The 20,794-nt window shown below is 38.2% G+C and overlaps 2 protein-coding genes across 4 annotated transcripts in view; both read right to left on the minus strand.

The window, feature by feature from the left end:
• LOC119782364 (phospholipase A and acyltransferase 3-like) overlaps nucleotides 1-20,794 on the minus strand; it is an 82,405-nt gene that overhangs the window by 58,681 nt on the left and 2,930 nt on the right. Inside the window, exons 3-7 of one of the 2 annotated variants that reach the window (XM_038283312.1) lie at nucleotides 19,993-20,036; nucleotides 19,494-19,602; nucleotides 18,663-18,907; nucleotides 17,507-17,615; nucleotides 16,656-16,672 (exon numbers count right to left, since the gene is read on the minus strand). In XM_038283312.1, coding sequence (XP_038139240.1) covers nucleotides 17,532-17,615; nucleotides 18,663-18,907; nucleotides 19,494-19,602; nucleotides 19,993-20,036 — 482 coding nt within the window. In that variant the 3' untranslated portion in view covers nucleotides 16,656-16,672; nucleotides 17,507-17,531. Of the gene's footprint in view, nucleotides 1-16,401; nucleotides 16,673-17,506; nucleotides 17,616-18,662; nucleotides 18,908-19,493; nucleotides 19,603-19,992; nucleotides 20,037-20,794 lie in introns of those variants that run through there. The other variant, XM_038283311.1, reaches the window with a different exon arrangement.
• Nucleotides 6,779-11,282, minus strand: LOC119782360 (phospholipase A and acyltransferase 4-like). 2 transcript variants are annotated; one of them, XM_038283306.1, is made up of 4 exons: nucleotides 11,108-11,263; nucleotides 9,802-9,913; nucleotides 9,314-9,570; nucleotides 6,779-7,222 (listed from the first exon to the last, which is right to left on the minus strand). In XM_038283306.1, the coding sequence occupies exons 1-4, from the start codon at nucleotides 11,183-11,185 to the stop codon at nucleotides 7,112-7,114; spliced, it is 558 nt and encodes a 185-aa protein (XP_038139234.1). In that variant the 5' UTR covers nucleotides 11,186-11,263; the 3' UTR covers nucleotides 6,779-7,111. The 2 variants fall into 2 exon arrangements, with proteins under 2 accessions (XP_038139234.1, XP_038139235.1); XM_038283307.1 differs by lacking the exon at nucleotides 6,779-7,222 and adding an exon at nucleotides 7,255-7,683 and having other exon boundaries at nucleotides 9,298-9,570; nucleotides 11,108-11,282.

The following is a 20,794-nucleotide window of genomic DNA, read 5'->3' on the forward strand; positions in this document are numbered from 1 at the left end:
GATCAGAGATGAGACATAGCAAAAGTGAACTGATGTTGTTGTTCATGTTTTCACAGGTAAGAGAAAATGTAAAATTCATAAGATACAGATGTGTAAAGATGACACATGATGTGGGCGAACACTGAATAACGTATTGCCGTGCAACTTTAGGTTGGTCTCAACAGGTTGAGCGAGGTGCTAACATTAGCACGCGGCTAATAGCTTAGTGTATAACCGGAGCTAACCGACAGTTGCTCAGCTCGCGGTGGTGTGATGTTAGCGTTCGGTGAGTCAGTTCATGGGCTCAGTACTAGACTGTTACTATCTTTAGGTTGGTCTCAACAGGTTGAGCGAGTTGCTAACATTAGCACGCGGCTAATAGCTTAGTGTATAACCGGAGCTAACCGACAGTTGCTCAGCTCGCGGTGGCGTGATGTTAGCATACGGTGGGTCAGTTCATGGGCTAAATACTGGACTGTTACTAGTCTTATTATTTGTTTATGATTGTTTATGGTTAGAAATAATATGCAAAAATAACAAGTTAACCCATTACAGCACTGAGATGTGTATATATGAAAATAAAGGGAATTAATATAGTGGTTAAAAATGATAAATATGGAGGTTAAAAAGAGTTAATTTACTGATGTACTAGACTGTTACTAGTCTTATCGTTTGTTTATAATTGTTTATGGTTAGAAATAATATGCAAAAATAACAAGTTAACCCATTACAGCACCGAGATGTGTATATATGAAAATAAAGGGAATATTGTGGTTAAAAATGATAAATATGGAGGTTAAAAAGAGTTCATTTACTGATGTTTGGTGAATACGACCACAGTTTAATGTGTCAGGACTGGTATGTTTTACATGATTTGCTTTAGTCAAAGTATCGGCTGCTGGCGCGTGCAGTTGTGGAGCGAGTAAGACGTCAGACAGTGTGATCAGAGATGAGACATAGCAAAAGTGAACTGATGTTGTTGTTCATGTTTTCACAGGTAAGAGAAAATGTAAAATTCATAAGATACAGATGTGTAAAGATGACAAATGATGTGGGCGAACACTGAATAACGTATTGCCGTGCGACTTTAGGTTGGTCTCAACAGGTTGAGCGAGGTGCTAACATTAGCACGCGGCTAATAGCTTAGTGTATAACCGGAGCTAACCGACAGTTGCTCAGCTCGCGGTGGTGTGATGTTAGCGTTCGGTGAGTCAGTTCATGGGCTCAGTACTAGACTGTTACTATCTTTAGGTTGGTCTCAACAGGTTGAGCGAGTTGCTAACATTAGCACGCGGCTAATAGCTTAGTGTATAACCGGAGCTAACCGACAGTTGCTCAGCTCGCGGTGGTGTGATGTTAGCGTTCGGTGAGTCAGTTCATGGGCTCAGTACTAGACTGTTACTATCTTTAGGTTGGTCTCAACAGGTTGAGCGAGTTGCTAACATTAGCACGCGGCTAATAGCTTAGTGTATAACCGGAGCTAACCGACAGTTGCTCAGCTCGCGGTGGTGTGATGTTAGCGTTCGGTGAGTCAGTTCATGGGCTCAGTACTAGACTGTTACTATCTTTAGGTTGGTCTCAACAGGTTGAGCGAGTTGCTAACATTAGCACGCGGCTAATAGCTTAGTGTATAACCGGAGCTAACCGACAGTTGCTCAGCTCGCGGTGGCGTGATGTTAGCATACGGTGGGTCAGTTCATGGGCTAAATACTGGACTGTTACTAGTCTTATTGTTTGTTTATGATTGTTTATGGTTAGAAATAATATGCAAAAATAACAAGTTAACCCATTACAGCACTGAGATGTGTATATATGAAAATAAAGGGAATTAATATAGTGGTTAAAAATGATAAATATGGAGGTTAAAAAGAGTTAATTTACTGATGTACTAGACTGTTACTAGTCTTATCGTTTGTTTATAATTGTTTATGGTTAGAAATAATATGCAAAAATAACAAGTTAACCCATTACAGCACCGAGATGTGTATATATGAAAATAAAGGGAATATTGTGGTTAAAAATGATAAATATGGAGGTTAAAAAGAGTTCATTTACTGATGTTTGGTGAATACGACCACAGTTTAATGTGTCAGGACTGGTATGTTTTACATGATTTGCTTTAGTCAAAGTATCGGCTGCTGGCGCGTGCAGTTGTGGAGCGAGTAAGACGTCAGACAGTGTGATCAGAGATGAGACATAGCAAAAGTGAACTGATGTTGTTGTTCATGTTTTCACAGAAAAATCAATAAAAATTAAATATGCTGCACAGTGAAGACCCCTTCTTCTTCCACGTGTAACATAGGGCCTCTAAAATGCAGATTCAGGGTCATTCAGAATATCTGAAAGCCAACTTTTGAACATATATCTATTATAATTTTACACAATACTTCAATGATAAAAAATTAAAACATTTACATTTAACGCGTAGCGTCTCCTCTCTCTCTCCTCACTGCTCCTCTGGCTGCTCGGCCCAAAGAGGAGCTCGGTTTGACTCCGCCTTTTCCTCCCTATCCTGTTTCCCTTTAGTGAACAATATCAATACAGTTAACTAAAAAATGAAAGAAATGAAAAAAACAATCTGCCATTTCACCATCATGTCTCAAGGAGTCTTATTCGTAATGTTAACACACGTTAACGTGAAATGAAATTAGTTTTGTGGGTTCCAGAGCAGCCCTATGTCAAAGTATGAAATAGTAAAATAGCTATAAAAAAGTTGAACTATAAATATTAAATAAGTAACAATAAATATGCACATTTAAGCAATTATATATAAAAAACTAATTATAGGAGTATAAAACATTAAAAGACTTCTAAATAAAAATGAGGCATTCTAAGGCTTTTTGAAGGACCATGGTGACTCTTTATGTAAAAGAAGCTTACCACAGAAAATTGTGATTATTATTATTATGAAAATCAACGGAATATTTTATTTTCTATTTGCGGCATACGGCCGAAATATAAAAGAGGTTAAACATCCAACCAGTGGCAGATGGTGGTGTTTTCTCCGGGGGGGTAATAAATTCTAAATAGACATATACCAAGAACCAGACAAATAAGTTATCACACTAATATATTTTTATGAATGCCAACAACAAAAAAACAACATTATAAAAACAACATCATCTTATGTACAGATTTAGTTTTTGTTCTTACATTTCGCTCAATGACTCTACGGTAAAAGTCAGGGATGGTTTTGATTCGGTTCTCCTCCATAGAGAGCATGACCAGCATTGAGATGATCCTGTGACATGGTGTTCTTTAGGAAGGTCTTGATCCTCTTCAGCGTTGAGAAGCACCTCTCAGATTCAGCTGTGGTCATGGAAGTTGTGGTGAGGATCTTTATCTGAGCCATAGTCTCTGAGAAGGTGTCCTAAAGATTGTTCCTGATAAAGAGCTGCTACAGAGCCACAGCACCACTGCAGCTCATCATTACTGTAGATGAGAGCCAGCTCAGTTCTCAGCTTGTTTTTGTTAAGCAGTGGGTAAACCTCCATGGTGGTGATTCCTTTATGTATGGAAGAGGTTTAGGGCCACTGGAAAAAAAAAATGTTAACTGATTTTTAAATTTTATTTCAGTTTAATAAGGGAAATTAGTCAGAATTCTGACTTTTCACTGTGAATTTACAATAAATTACCGGCTACTAACGGCATAACTTTCACATTCATTTACAGGGTATATTTATCAAAATATTTCACTGTAAATATGAAGGTAAATTACTATATTTTAAAGTAATTTCCACCTAAATTATAGCTGCATGTTGCATATAAATAAACAGTGTTTTACAGTTACTGTAGGCAGTAATTTACTGTAAAGCTACAGTTTAATACTGTACAAAGAAAATAAAGACCATAGTCATTTCATCTTTTATAGAAAAAAGTAGAAGAAAAAAAGTACTATGCATTTATTTTGCATTGTTTACCCAGGGCTGTAGGCCCCATTTACCTGTAAGTGAATATATGACAAAAGAAAGAAATTAGTTCATAGAGATGCTCTGACACCATTTTTTCCTTCCAATACCGATTATTTGCTGCGGGTATCACCAGTACAGAGTACAGATACCACTGTGTTAAAAACAAAACATTCACATTCCACCTGCATGACTGTAATATGATTATCATGGTGAAAAGGCCTAGCTAAGGTTAAAGCTTCAAACTCAGGTGATCAGTTCTTCTTCATCAGAAAGTGTGTTTAAGACCACAAAAGAAGAACTGGGTCAGAACTGATAGAGCTCATCGTTAAATAGATTCCTATTTTAATAAATTAGGTTTTGGATTGATGTCTGTTCTCACTGATACCAGCACTTTCAGTGCTATCAGAGATATTTTAGACACTGGCATCAATATCAGATCAACTCCAACTGAAAGCCAAGTAAGACTGATTACAGGCAACAAGTCAGTTTTATAGAGATGGAGACAGACATGCAAACACTGAGCACCTGACCTGTGACCTAAACACCATGCATGTTATGTTGAATATGTCGTCCACTTGACACCGAAGTTAAGAGAGACAGTCTAAGTTTATTACATTAAATCATTTTACTAGAAAGGAGTCCATGCAGCTGCTCACAGGTTGTTTACTCTTCGCCATGGTTACAAAATAGAGAAAATTGATGAATGGCTTCTGAATTTGATTCAATTCAATCCACAGAATTCTCAATTGTTGCACAACTTCAACTCTATTACATTTGTGATCCAAAACAATCACATGATGGATCTTTCAAGTTCGGGCATATGAGATATTTTTTAAAGCAATAGTAATGTGTCATAAAATTAGAAATGCTTTATATTAATCACATCAAGAAAACTCTATATTGTATATATTGTAATATTTTTTTCACAAATAAAAGAAACAACTAATAATGTGAAATCTTATTCCTGATCATTCCTGATGGCAGCAGAAATGATCTATATCTTCCTGTCTTGCAGTGGATCAGATGAAGCCTCCCACTGAACCAATCATTGCCTCCTCAGTGTTGTTCAGAGGGTGTGAAGAATCCTCCATCATCTTCATCGTGGCTCCAGTAATCCCCTGGTAGAATCTGATGAAGATGATGGAGAATTCTTCCCTCTGTTTGACTCTAGTGAATGTGTTACGACTAAGAGCCTGCAGAGGGAGCTATGCTTTGAGTTATGATGATTTATGAATACCACGAAAACCTTTTACCAACACATGAGGGCAGATGTGATGATGAAACAGCTGCAGGGCGGCGAGAGGCTAAATCTGACTGAGGCTAGCTACAGAGGCTAGCCAGAGGACTGATGGTGGATGACTAGAGAAGTACGTCAGGTAACAGAACAGCAAAGCAGGGGGAGGGAAGGCAGCAGCTGGCCGGTGCGCTGGAGGAAGGACCACGAGGTAGTCCTTACAGGGATAAATGAAAAAGACTCCTTTAAAAGCCACCCACAGACCTCTTATGATCATTTCCCACTTCATCCTTTGTCTGATTATGTGATAATTGCTCCAATAGCAGCATTGAACTCCTCTCTACCTCAGAGAATGTTCAGAGACTTTGCTCCCACTACTGTATACTATGCTGCTAAAACAATACAGATGGAGCCTGACAGAAAACAACATCAAAATACATCAGATACATTTTCAAAAGATAACCAAAGATTTATCCATAGTCAGAAGGAGGCAGCATAGGGGGACTCATCTGGCCTGGCAGTCTGCTCTGCCTCTTTCAGAGAGAAAAAAGCAACTACAGCACTGGAAGGTCAGGCAGTTTAGAGGAACTCAAGAAGTCCAGGATTGGCAGTAAGCAAGAATATAAGAAATATCCTGCTTCTATTTCCTATCAATAGCCCCTGTAGCACAGGGACCTCAAAATATTCCTATCTGCCACTTATTACCTACACAGATTCCCTGTTGTGCTCCCAGTTTGATGTAACTTGGGTGTAAATCCCAGTGATTTTCCATTTACATGTTTAGCTAATGGAGAAAGATTCCAGTGATCATTCTGTGTATGTTTTGTGTTACATACAAACTATGGAATTGGTCAGGTGTTGATGGCGAGCTGAAGGTCCAGGCCTAGAGCCCAAGAAAGATTGCACTTTAGGTGCACAAAGACTTTGGATCTCCTGCCAGGCTGGTAGGAGGCTCCTTGCAGCCAACGAACAATTTTGTTTCCACTCTGCTCTGACTTTTATCAGTCCACGACCTGCACTGTACCAAGCACTTTAGAAGGAATTTGCTTGGGACCTTTAATCAACCCCAGCTTTGGGTGAATGGACTGAAGGGATGTGGTTTCATTAATAGTGAAATTGATTAATTTTGTTTTTCTTTTTCCTCTTTATTGTTTTGTTTTCTTTCTTTTTCTGCGCATTTTATATGGCCATTTGGATGATTCACTGATGTTGTAAATATATATAAAATTTTCCTAACTATAAATATAAAGCACTCGCAACTGCAAACTTCTAGTCTCTGTCTGCTGTTTCATGAGTCGTACCTTTCTTCTGAGAACTAGCCTATTGACCTTATTTGTTATGATGCATTTGCATTAATTTAAAATATAGTATACTGTTTTTTACAGATATGCTACATTGACAAAAGTCATCCATCTTTGTTTTCATTGCATAATGAGGTCTGGAAGACTGAAGCCTTTCTGGATTCATCTCCTTTCCCATCCATGACAGTGTTTTACTGTTGACACCATGAAAAGCGAAGGAACAGGAGCTACAATTGATATATTTAAATAAAGCCCATGTGGCAAAGAGGCAGTCAGTCCTGGACTCGTCTCACAGGCCTTGACCGTTTATGATATCTTGTCACAAATGGTCAAGGCCTTCTCTGTTTCCATTTTTTGTCTTTTTCAGTCCAATAAAGACACGATTCACACCAACAATGGTACATCAACAACATCCATGGATTAAAAATAAATGGAAAGAGCTGCAGTCATCAATGGAGTCACTCCTTATGATTAAAACAATAAGATCAGATAAATGATTCATATTTTATGCACCTGTTTTATTAGTACAATTAGAAATGATCAAACCTAAAGAATGTGTGACAAAGATGTACAACTATAAAATAAATATCTAATTTATTCTTTCTTTAAGACAAAATAAGAAGAAAATCTTAAACTGTGTAGATAATCTAAAATGTTTTTTAAACCAATTAAATAGATTCTCAACATCAGTTACTTGATGAACTTTTAAACTTCCAAGCCAAAACAGCCAGGATTATAACCCCAAAAGTTAATGAAAGTCCAGTCACACCAAGTCCGACCATCAAAGCTTCTTCCACCTGGAGACAAGGAAAGATGAAAAGATGAATCCAGGTTTGATGGATGCAGAATAAACATTTCACATCCTGTTACATGGTTGGAAAATGGTAGAAAATTACACAAGGTTTAAAAGTGTTCAACAACATAAAAGGTATCAAGAAATGAAAGCAAAACTAAACGATAAAAGAAAATCCAAAGTTTAATTGAAGGGTGTATAGACTCTCATCAAATAATATCTGTCTCAGCCGATATGGTTGTACTTATATGGTGCTTTTTCAAGTCAGAAGACTTGACCAAAGCGCTTTACACTACTTTCAGTCATTCACACATTCACACTCACACGCTGATGTTGGCTCCAGCTGCTCTGGGGTTCACTCTTTTTTCTACTTTCTCCAGGGAGCAGTTTTTTAATTTCTCAGACTAACTCTGATCTCTAACAAACCAAACTCTATCTTCCTCCAGTATCCTGCCTTGGTTTCCCCTATACAGGTGCTGGTCATAAAATTAGAATATCATGAAAAAGTAGATTGATTTCAGTAATTCCATTTAAAAAGTGAAACTTGTATATTATATTCATACATTACATACAAACTCATATATTTCAGATGTTTATTTTGTTTAATTTTGATGATTACAAATGACAACAAATGAAAATCTCAAATTCATCATATCAGAAAATTAGAATATTGTGAAAAGGTTCAAAATTGATGGCCCCTGGTGCCACACTCTAATCAGCTAATTAACTCAAACCACCTGCAAAAGCCTTTAAATGGTCTTTCAGTCTAGTTCTATAGGCTACACAATCATGGGGAAGACTGCTGACTTGACAGTTGTCCAAAAGACGACCATCGACACCTTGCACAAGGAGGGCAAGACACAAAAGGTCATCGCTAAAGAGGCTGGCTGTTCACAGAGCTCAGTGTCCAAGCACATTAATAGAGAGGCGAAGGGAAGGAAAAGATGTGGTCGAAAAAAGTGTACAAGCAAGAGAGATAACCGCACCCTGGAGAGGATTGTGAAACAAAACCCATTCAAAAATGTGGGGGAGATTCACAAAGAGTGGACTGCAGCTGGAGTGAGTGCTTCAAGAACCACCACACACAGACGTATGAAAGACATGGGTTTCTGCTGTCGCATTCCTTGTGTCAAGCCACTCTTGAACCACAGACAGCGTCAGAAGCGTCTTGCCTGGGCTAAAGAGAAACAGGACTGGACTGCTGGTGAGTGGTCCAAAGTCATGTTCTCTGATTAAAGTAAATTTTGCATTTCCTTTGGAAATCAAGGTCCCAGAGTCTGGAGGAAAAGAAGAGAGGCACTTCATCCACGTTGCTTGAAGTCCAGTGTAAAGTTTCCACAGTCAGTGATGGTTTGGGGTGCCATGTCATCTGCTGGTGTTGGTCCATTGTGTTTTCTGAGGTCCAGGGTCAACGCAGCCACATACCAGGAAGTTTTAGAGCACTTCATGCTTCCTGCAGCTGACCAACTTTTTGGAGATGCAGATTTCATTTTCCAACAGGACTTGGCACCTGCACACAGTGCCAAAGCTACCAGTACCTGGTTGAAGGACCATGGTATCCCTGTTCTTAATTGGCCAGCAAACTCTCCTGACCTTAACCCCATAGAAAATCTATGGGGTATTGTGAAGAAGAAGATGCAATACACCAGACCCAACAATTCAGAAGAGCTAAAAGCCACTATTAGAGCAACCTGGGCTATCATAACACCTGAGCAGTGCCACAGACTGATCGACTCCATGCCACGCCGCATTGCTGCAGTAATACAGGCCAAAGGAGGCCCAACTAAATACTGAGTGCTGTACATGCTCATACTTTTCATGTTCATACTTTTCAGTTGGCCAACATTTCTATAAATCCTTTGTTTTTATTGGTCTTCAGTAATATTCTAATTTTCTGATATGATGAATTTGAGATTTTCATTTGTTGTCATTTGTAATCATCAAAATTAAACCAAATAAACATCTGAAATATATGAGTTTGTATGTAATGTATGAATATAATATACAAGTTTCACTTTTTAAATGGAATTACTGAAATCAATCTACTTTTTCATGATATTCTAATTTTATGACCAGCACCTGTAGTCGGTCCTACCTGCTGTGACTCAGCGTTTCCGTAACGCAGCTCAGTTGCAAAATGTTCACAGTTGTAGTCCAAGACATTGTATGGTCGAGTTGTGCCCACAAGTTTGTTTGCCTCGCTCACTATGACCTCTGCAGGGCGGGGTCGCTTCTCATGGTCCAGCAGGTTGTTGATTGTCCAGCAGTCAGTGCTCACCACCTCCAGCAGCTTCTGTTTCAGTACGTTGTTCTTCCCGATGGGAAGGTTGATGTTGCTGGAGGAAAGAGTTCCTTCAAAGATAAACAAAACGACAACAGTTCATTGGGAAACTGTTAATGAAATTAGAAGTACTCTGGTTCTAACGGTAGTTTTGTTTAGATCTAGATTATAAAGATATTCTGATATTTTCTTGGGTTGAGAAGAATGTTAGTATAACTTAGATCCATGTAAACTCATGTAAGAACAGTGTTGTAGTGATTATGGCCTTAAAATCATCTGGACCTGTTTGGTCATGGACTCACCATCTGGTCCCAGAAGATGAACAACAAAGCCCTGACCAACGTACACGGCCCAGTGCTCATAGACGTTACGGAAGATCTCAATCAGGTCTCCAGGCTTCGGTTCGTTTCCGTTCTAAGATTTAAAGACAGAAAAGGATGGAGTTAAATAATCATGCCAATTATTCTATTGTTATTCTATAAATAATCTCTAAGCTATCTGGAAGTGTTGCTTCTTCATTGTTTTATACTTTTTTAGTTTTGATCTATCTCTGCTGTTTATTGGAATATGAATTAAAAACAAATGCATAATATAAGGCTGAACATTTTTCAAATTTTTTTAAAGAATAAAAGTATTCAAGCATTTGGGTAATGTTTTCACACCAGAACCACATCATGCTCTGAATTTCCTGACTTTGCTTCAGTTTGAGAAGAAGAGCCAACTTTAAATACTTTAAATAAGATCAAGTGCTGCAGTCTGTTTTAGACCTATTTTAGATGATGCAAAGATAATAAAGAGACCTTACATTAAACATTTATAATTTGGGTTTTAGTTAGGTCTGAATTTTCAATCCAAGCCTTTTAAAAGAATCACCAGAACTAGAGGTTCAGATCTGGTCTGAAAACCTTCTACCTCTCCTTTTGTACATTTTAGGTTTGAACTCATATTTGGAAGAAAACCATATAAAATGTGAGGTTTGATGTGGCATTATGTGAAACATGTTCAACATCAGTCTGAAGTTGGAAAAGTTACCACAGCTGTGGAAGACATCATGTTGATGGTCCCTAAGACTGCACATCATCTGCAGCTACAGGGTAAAAGCACTAACCTCAAACTTACTGAAGACCTTTGATAGTTTCTTCATTTCATCTTCATTAGATCAACTACAGTTTGCATAACAGCATGAAAGCAGGGTAGCTGCTGCCTCCACCATCCTGCTGCACTGACCTCTGACCCACTTGAAGAATCCAAGCAGTTCTCTGGGGATTCTGTTCTTTAATTTATCCAATGATTTTAAAACCATCTATCCAGGACTTCTAAGAACCAAGCAGGAAGCTCAGGAGTGGATCAATATCTGTCCTGGTGAATGATTCTGTTATAATTTCCCAGTCCCACAGTGATTATCATCGCTGTGTCACTCTGCTGTCATCAGCCTGTTATACCGAGGAGTAACTGTTTTATTAAACATCTAAATACGTTTACTTGTTGAATCTTTTTTAACTCTAAGCTTTGAACTTTTTACTTCAAACACAGAGGTGTGCTGTATGTACATGGGACAGAAAGAAATTATTAACAGAGAAAACAAAGTAGTATGGTAGGTATTCTTACCATGCCAGTCATCGGATCCTTTACTGATGCTTCTGTAAGAGGATATGAAAAAATGAAATGTTCAAATTCACTATTCATTATTGAAATAAGTAATCTTGAGGCTTTTCTATATTTTATCAAACAATCTGGGAGATCTCACTGCTCCTGTTGAATAGAAGTCTTTGATTTGGTTTAAATTAAAAGGAAACTAGATTAAGGCAAAACAATATATTATACAAAATGAGACTGATCCTGTGGTAATTGCCCTTTGAAAATTATAATACTATGGATTTGTATAAACAATGTTATTGCTGAGCAGCCAATGATGAAATTCATCCATCTTCTACCACTTATCCGGGGTCGGGTCGCGGGGGTAGCAGCTTCAGTAGGGAGGCCCAGACGTCCCTCTCCCCTGCCACTTCGGCCAGCTCCTCCTGGGGAATCCCAAGGCACTCCCAGGCCAGCCGAGAAACTTAGTCCCTCCAGCCTGTCCTGGGTCTCCCCCTTGGCTTCCTCCCGGTGGGACGTGCCTGGAGCACCTCACCAGGGAGACGTCCAGGAGGCATCCTAATCAGATGCCCGAGCCACCTCAACTGGCTCCTCTCGATGTGGAGGAGCAGCGGCTCTACTCTGACTCCTCCCAGGATGACTGAGCTTCTCACCCTATCTCTAAGGGAGATCCCGGACACACTACGGAGAAAACTCATTTCAGCCGCTTGTATCCAGGATCTCATTCTTTCGGTCATGACCGAAAGTTCATGACCATAGATGAGGGTAGGAACGTAGTTCGACCGGTAAATCGATAGCTTTGCATTTTGGGTCAGCTCTCTCCTAACCACAACAGACTGGTACAGCCTAGGGTGTCCTGGTGCCAAGAGCACATATAGACTCCCTTATGCTTGAACATGGTGTTCGTTATGGACAATCCATGACCATTGCCTCTCCCTGGGCTGCCACCTTATCGGGGTGGAGGGGTTTGAGTGTCCCAATGACCTTAGGAACTATGCTTTCTGGGGGTTTTATGCCCCCTAGTAGGGTCACCCAATGTAGACAGGTCCTAGGTGAGGGGCCAGACAAAGAGCAGCCCAAAAACCCCTATGATGAATAATATAAATGGACATAGTGTTCCCTCGCTCGGACGCGGGTCACCAGGGCCCCACTCTGGAAGCTACTCGGTGGTGCAGTGGGTAGCACTGCTGCCTTGCAGCAAGAAAGTTCTGGGTTCAATTCCCGGCCCTGGGTTTCTGCATCGAGTTTGCATGTTCTCCCTGAGCATGCGTGGGTTCTTTCCGAGTACTCCGGCTTCCTCCCACAGTCCAAAAACATGACTGTTAGGTTAATTGGCTTCTCTAGATTCTCCTTATGAGTGGTTGTTTGTCCCTTTTTTTCTCTGCGTTGCCCTGTGATGGACTGGTGACTTGTCCAGGGTGTACCCTGCCTCTTGCCCATTGACAAATGGAGATGGGAACCAGCACCCCTTGCGACCCCCCTATGATAAAATAAGGAATGAATTTTCTGTTGTTTGCAGACAGAAACAGTGAAAAACAGATTAATAGTTTTGAACTTCTTAAGTTCTAAATTAATTTAAATACTATCTGAGATTTAAACCCACCAAGAAAAACACCAAAGTAACAGAATGATCACTTTAACAGGTAAACTGTATTAGTCCTGGATTTGAGCCCATTTTCCTTTCAGATCTGGTCTGATTCTGGATCACACAGAGACCTTGTTGAAATGACAGCATCTCACAGGTCAGACAGATTTATTGGATTAAATTTATATCTGTTTTTTTCACCACATACCAAACCTGCTCTGTTAGACAGAGAGTTGTTGAACATAAAGACCATCAGACAACAGAAGCTGGTCTGAACCCATTCATTTTTTTCCTGCTGGAGGAAGCAATCAGAAGATGGATCCACTGATCATCAAGCAACATTCAAAAAATCTGTATAGCTTAAATTACGCTCAGATGATGCTAAGAGACCTAAACCGAGTAAAGGCCAAAGCTCACAGCATGGTTCCTCCCACGTTGCTTTGCAAACATTTTTACCAAATCATCTGATTACTGCAGATTATATCAAGAAACCCCAGTCCAGCAATGATCTTCTGTCCTGTTTTACTGTCCAGTTCTGCTGTTTCTTTCTTAGGTTGTTTTCTTTTTGTCAACTAGAACCAGTCTGCCCACTTTCCTCTAATATCAACATAATCAAATCCAGCCCGTTTTATTTTCATTATTCTTAGGTGGTGTCATATGATTGGCTGACTCATGAATAACAAACAAATGAAGCGTTGAACCCAGAAATAAAATGAACAGAGAGTCTTCATGGTTCTCACTCTTTTCTCCCCCCCCCCTCTTTGGTTTACAAGTACGACGGAGTATTAGGGCCACACATGAAGAGAAAAAATATTTTTGCCATGACGAGATTAAACTCGACATGTCAACTTTAAAGTCGACATGTCGACATTAAACTCAACATTTCGAGAATAAAGTTGAAATGTCATGTTGAGTTTAATCTCTACGTGTCGACTTTAAACTCGCCCTGTCGACTTTAAACTCGCCATTTCGAGAATAAAGTTGATATATCGTGGCGACTTCAATCTCGACATTCCAAAGTTTGGAGAAAAGAGCAACCGCGCTCCACAGCTGCAGTCTGCTTTTTATGAGTGAAGGTAGTCTTTGACGTGCTGCAACTGTATAATCATCACAGGAAGCGGTGGCCTACCAATAATAACGTAACGTCTTTCCCTATGCTTACCCAGGCTCGCAGTTCTGAATTTGAGAACATGTCAGTCATTTCAACTTTATTCTCGAAATGGCGAGTTTAAAGTCGACAGGGCGAGTTTAAAGTCGACATGTCGAGTTTAATCTCGTCATGGCAAAAATATTTTTTCTCTTCATGTGTGGCCCTAATACTCCGTCGTATACAAGTCATCAAATCACTTTGGGAACCACTGGTCCTATTCAGATATGATTCTGTACTGCCGCAGAGCTCCACAGTGATCTGAGTATTTGAAGGTTTAACATGGACAGAACATCCAAAGAGGAGACTTTCCATATTGTTACCTCATTCATGTGGGATTTTAATGTTTAATCTGGATATGGATGATAGCAGATGGAGAAAAAAGTACCTAAAGAGGCCTAAAAGTAAATTTGTCATTTTTTAAAGATAGATTAGATACATAAAGTGAACACTGAATCCTAACATCCTCTAAGCATGACAGACATGTCCACGGTCAGATGTTTCTATCTAAAGCTGGTTAAAAACATCATTTACCATCATTTTAAAAATAAGACCATGATTTCTGACTACCTCTGAAGGTTCTAAACAGTGTTTTGACAAAATATAAACACACCTAGAGTTTGAATTAAAATACCTTTAATTAGCGAGATCAGGTTGTTTCAACACTACTCTGTTTATTTTTATTTTAAGACAAAACCTTTTGCAATTTAAACATTTGCAAAAGGTTTTTTTTAACATATAATTTAAACATTATATGAATATAATAAAACAAATCATATCTAAAACAAACTCACCAGGTTTTGTAGAGTCCATGGTCTGTGGTGTCAAACTCAGAATAAAATCCTGTTTTTAATAAGATAAGAAATCAAAAGAATCGTATATAATCATCATAGACATCATACAAAATATTAACAGAGATAAAAAGGAAATAAAGGTTTTGAGTTTATTTTAGTCACTTTCTTTCTGCAATAAAAGCAAAGCTAAAATTGTGTATTTTCTAAATCTGCCAAAATGTTAAATTAAATCTGTTGTTTTATCACCTGCTGAGCTCCAGTTTCTCCTCTGTGGGACGATTAAAATGACGAAGGATGATCAGGGATATTTAAGCCTCCTCACAGAATCCAGGTGTGGTTAAAAAACTCTGATTCACAGGAAGTTAGATAACCTGTTCCGTTTGTTGAACCAAACTAAATATATTTGTTGGATTTATTAACAGAAAATCTCTTTTTAGATAAACTGTTTCATAGTTTTCTGTTTTAATTTAAACATTTAGACCAGAGAAAGAAATTTAGATCCCAGAAGCTGAACTTATGCTTTGACTCTTTGCTTTCTATGAAACATGTTGACAGGGTGTGACATGGAAACTAAACGTCAGTTGAGACGCATTTCTATTGTTTTTTTATACTCTCTAAGATTATCATCACACCCATCAGATTAACAGAAACCGAATGCATAGCAGAGTCTTTACAAACTGAGGAGCTGAAGCGAAACAGATAATGAACAGATAAAGTTTGAAATGAAAAATATTGCCTCCTCTTTCTCATTCTTGTGCTGCTTGTAAGCATAGAGCCTTGGGTTGTTTAAAGATGCCGCATATAAAAGAAATGAAAATGGTCACTAATGTTCCATTAATTAAGATAAGATAAGATAGGATAGTCGTTATTGATCTCACAGTGGAGAAATTCATTTGTCACATCAGCTCAATAGACACAAGAAGTTGCCAAAAGGAGGAAAACGTGCAGGGGTTTATACAGTGCTATGTATAAAAATGTCCTGTCTTTCCAGCTTATTCAGTCTCTTTCTGTCCCGCTCTGCGCTGCCAGGGACCCAGCAGACGACAGCGTAGCCCTTCTTATACAGGGCGTAGGTGTTATGAGTCCAGTCCAGTTTATTATTGACATGAACACCCAGGTTTTTGAAACTCTCCACAGTTTCTATGTTCTGCCCCTGGATGATCAGTGGGAGTGAGGTGGTCTTCTCCTGGAGTTGATCACCATCTCTTTGGTCTTACTGGTGTTTAAAGACAGGAGGTCAATGACCTCTTTTATTTTTCTGATGTCATGTAATTCTGAGGACAGTCTGCACCCCCTGTGTACCTGCAGAGTGGCGCTTTTCCAAACTCCGATTAATAAAGAACTCCCAGAGATCTTCTATGGTATTAGAACGATGCAGTGGGCTGCCAGTGATCAGGATTAACCACAAGGTCAGATCTCTATCAGGGACTTTGTTAACAGTTCAGCCCAGAAGGAGGGAGGGAGGACTGAGGAAGAACAGTGGAACATGAAACGGTCAGTATTTGGGTAAAGGTGGTTTGGGTTTTAAAATAGAGCTTTTGCACATAGATATTTACATAGTTAGATCTATTTATTCAGTTTGAATTTCATTTCCGACTTTGTTTCAGGTAACTTTTTGTTACCATTAAGAGCAAGGTTGATGCTTTATTGTTCGTTTAAATTTATGTCTATTTTTGTTAAATGTAATTTAGAATTTTTAATCAAAGCTATTTTATTTTTTATTTTCGTTGTTGTTGTTCTGCAGGCTTGAACCAAAAGTATAAACCACATGACACATTTATTAAATACAAACTGCACATTATTTTATTTTATTAACACTAGAGGATACAAATAAATAGATGCTGTAAACAGGTAGAAATACAATGAATTCATGGTAGGAATGTGAAGGATCTGATCATCAGTTTGCAAAGAGCCGAAGGTCAGGATGACCTGTTGACTTTTAACTTCAACGTTCACCTTCATCCACGTCTATCTGAGCAGATGGATGCAGTTGCACAGTTCTTCCTTCTGGCTGAAGGAATCAGGGGTTATCACCTCAACTCCTCCTCGCCCTAGATGTAAAGATGGTAGAATGTGATAAATCTGATTTTTTGGAAACTTTATTGCTTTCATTGCAGAAAAAAAAATCTCACAGCTAATTAAATAACTTTTGATCATTTATAAACTCCTGAAAAGATCTGTCAGATCAGATCCCAGTTTGATGGAAAACAAACGATCATCAGTTCTACAGCCACAGATTCACCAAGTTTTCTGATCAGCTGTTCAGGATCTAAACTGTTGGAATCTATTCAGAGAAATTATCAAATTGATATAAAGGAATTAATAGTTAATTGAACTTTATTCATCTCCCATTGGAGAAATTTACTTTTGAATCTAACCCATCCCCTTGGGGAGCAGTGGGCTGCCATTGTGCGGCACCCAGGGAGCAGTGTTGGGTTAAGGGTCTTGCTCAGGGACCCAGAGTGGAGGCTGTTGGGGTCGTACTTGCAACTTTCCCAGAGCACAAGCGCACTGCTATAACCAATAAGCCAACACTCCCCAAAATTAGCAGGTGTTTTTTAGATTACATTAGATCAGATTCAACTTTATTGTCATTACACAGGTACAGGTACAAGGCAACGAAATAAATGACCAGCCAGATAATTAAAAGTAGATTAAGTCTGTTGACATAAATTATATAGAAGGTAAAAATGTTGCTGGTTTATTTCTATTTGTTTTCATAAAAGTCTGTTTTGTTTTGGTCAAATAGAGCCTGTATGAGACATTAACCAAAACAATCATTCAGATGTTAAATGATTACACTGTAAATATTCAGGTTTCTGTTCCTGACATGATAAATATATTTGTTTATTAACTTATGCAGTCAGTCACAGTGGGTACTTTACCTTTCTGCAGGAATTTGTGGTCTTTCTATTCCCTGATCCTCCGGTGATTGAAGCTCCAATGGTGACTGGAGTTACTCAGCTGTTCTATTCCTGCTTTCAGGTTTTCTGCCTGCAGACGGAAAACATAGTTCAGAGAACAGGAAACATTTTGCATTATACAAGTTATTTCAACCTAAACATAAAAGTTAGTCTGATATTCACCAGAAAAAAATCTAAATGACACCAAAGACTTCTGGGAAAATATTCCATTGACTCATGAGGTAAAAGAGGAGCTTCTAGGAAGGTTTCCCTCTCACTGCATCTGATGTTCATCTAACAGCTTTTTAAGAAGATCACAGTTTTCCAGAGCTGCTTTTTAACTTTAGCATGCTTGGTGTGAGGGATTGCTGAAGAGTCAATGACAAAATGCAAGCAAAGGTCATCACTGGAAGCTCATCCAGGAGGAGCATGTCTTGCAAATCAATGACTGGATGCAATCAACTGGTTTTCCAAACTAATCTCACAATATTTTCTCCGTAAAATGCTTTGAGATGACCTATTGTGAATTAGAGCTTATAGCTAAACTGAATTTGATTTAGTAAAACCAGTTCTTATATTTAGGAGCAAATCACTCTTTCACAAAAATCCAGATGGATTTAAACAGCTTCTTACTGTAACTAAAGTTTGCATTTGGAAATATATATATTTTTAATTCTCCTCAGAGTATTTTTTTTTCTGATAATAGAATTTGTTTCAAGATTTGAATTTTTTTTTAATGACAAAAACAGAACAAATTTGTTTGGACGTGAATCTAGTTTATTTGTGTAAAAATATTGATGTGACGCCCCCCCAAACACCAGATTTTATTTAGAAAGTGTTTTTTAGGCTAAATCAGGTTAGTCCATCATAGTCTTTATTTAGTCCAAAAATAGTTGCTGAAAATTGGGCTATTTGGAATTATTTTGTTCCACTTTAGTCCAATATAAACGCTTAAAATTGAAAACCCAGTTTTGAACATCTTTTCAAAGATCTGAAAATTACGGCTTTTCAACTTTCAACCAAATGCAGACGTCGTTTGGACGTAAGTCATGTCGTCTCTTCAACCAATTTTTGCTCAGCTGGATTGTTCTAGTTTAATCTGACAGCACTGGATTTTAAGGTAACATGATTGGCCGACCTGTCTGGACTCTGGTCTGCCGTAGCGCTGCTCAGTAGCAAAGTGTTCACAGTTGTAGCTGCCGAGGCTGTAGGTCAGATTAGAACCCACTAGTGAACAGGCCTTCTTCACTATTTCATCACTGGGACGGGGCTCGTATTCCTCATCAAGGTAGTTGTTGACTTTCCATTTCCCAGCATCCTTCAGGAGGCCTTTTCTCACACTGCCTTTCTTACCTGCCGCTGTGCCGGAGCCAGACTGTCCCCCTTTAACCAAAACACACAGAAATATAGTTCATATAATATATTAAAAGGTTCAAAAGATCCTAATCATGTAAACATCTTTAGTACAGAATCCTGGAAGCTCTAAACCAAAGAATCCTCAAGTCCAGAAGGTTTTAAAGAAATAAAACATATAATTTTGTATAAATAAGCTGTTATGGTTTACAGTCTGCCTTCCTTACATTACAGATGATAGCAGTTTGCTGTTCATCAATGTAGAATAACTTTCTGTTTTGAATGCATTCGCTGTGTTTTATATTTAATATCTGTGTCATTTTTCTGTGTAACTTTGTATCATGTTAAAATGTATCCATAGGGATATGAACTACCATAGAGAATGAATGGGTAAGTTCAGCTTAACTTTCTCCTCTTTAGCTCCTCCCACTGATTCTTTCAATCAGGACTCTGGATCTCCAGAACTTTTAGATGATTTCAGTCAGAATAAACATCTTGGTCACATGTTCTAACGTGTTTAAAATAAGCTAAATCTGACAGACATGAATAATTCAGTTGTTAACTGTTAGGTTAAAGAAGTGGCCACAGATAGAGCCATTCCTGTCTGGAGTCTCACCCTCTATTGAGAAATGAACAACGTAGCCGTTGCCAACATAAACAGCCCAGTGCTGATAGAGATCACGGAAGATCTCAATCATGTCTCCAGGTTTGGGTTCTTTTCCATTCTAGAGTTGAAACAGAGAAAAATGTATTATTTTTCTTATTTTCTACCTCAACATCTTTATTTTTTCTTTTATTTCTTCTTCTAAAGAGATTGGAGACAACAACAAAGAAGATGAATAAAAACATAGAAGTATGGTCTAATAATGTTTATGACTTAACAGTTAATATTTCTGACTAAAAGGATTAGTAACTCATTCATAAATTACTAGAAAACAGAAACCAATGAACAGAACTCTGAATCTCAGGCTGTTCAGCATGAAGACATTTTTATAAAAGCTCATTAAAGAACATTATTGAAGCCTGAAAGTTAGAAAATATGAACCTTTGCTTTTCACTGTAACATTAGAAATGAAAACACAGAAATGAATTTATATCATTTTATCATTCCTCACCTTGTCAATAAGTTTTCCACCTGGAAGCCTGCAGTGAGTTCGACCTGCAAGAAGATCAACACACATGATGTTCTAATGTCATCAAGTTTATAAATATACTAGTTCTTCTGTTTTTTTCACAGTGTTGCTTGTTTTTCATACATCAGCACATGTCACTTTTTCCTGCATAATTATTAATTATGACCAGTTTTTAAAATCCTATTTCTGGTTCCTGCTTTAAATATATTTTTAAATGGTTTTAACTAAAAGATGCATTAGTTTTTACACATAACACATTTGCTCTTTAAACAAAAAAAAAAAAAGCACAGAATTATGACCTTTTCTTCTTGTCATTACATAATTTTTATCCTTCAGTGTTTTACAGAAGTTATTCCTGTTTTGCTCTGAATCAGGACCTTCATTGGGTTCACAGCTGAACGTGCCATGGTGGTGCATTCAAGGACTATTAGTAAACAACACAAGTCCTGATAATAACCTTAAAATAAGAACAAATTCAAAAGAATGTTCTAATATTGTCCCCTTTTAGATTTATGTTTAGATTTAATTTGACAAGATGAACAAAATTAATTTCTTATTATATCGAGTCCCACTGTCTTTCTAGTCTTAAACTGTTAATTATTCCCAACAGACAGAACATGGCTGCTTTCCTGGGAAAGGTTTCCTCTGACACCAACTGATATCATGAATTAATGATGTAATTGATGTTATTTTTATAAGATATGAGATGAAAACATCTCCTGTCACCTGGTTACCCTTGAACTTTAGCTGCTGTGCAATAAGTGACCCTCTGCAGAGAGACAGA

Source organism: Cyprinodon tularosa, unplaced genomic scaffold (genome assembly GCF_016077235.1).
Source record: "Cyprinodon tularosa strain WSP-4 unplaced genomic scaffold, ASM1607723v1 ctg192, whole genome shotgun sequence".
NCBI lineage: Eukaryota > Metazoa > Chordata > Actinopteri > Cyprinodontiformes > Cyprinodontidae > Cyprinodon > Cyprinodon tularosa.

Bases quoted from the DNA above. Each gene is read 5' to 3' on its own strand.
- LOC119782360 (XM_038283306.1), bottom strand. From the start codon at position 11,185: ATGAATAGTGAATTTGAACATTTCATTTTTTCATATCCTCTTACAGAA. The intron at 9,914-11,107 runs GTAAGAATACCT...TTTAAATCTTAG, and splicing joins AGGATCCGATGACTGGCATG to AACGGAAACGAACCGAAGCC. The intron at 7,223-9,313 runs GTAGGACCGACT...CCTTGTCTCCAG, and splicing joins GAAACGCTGAGTCACAGCAG to GTGGAAGAAGCTTTGATGGT.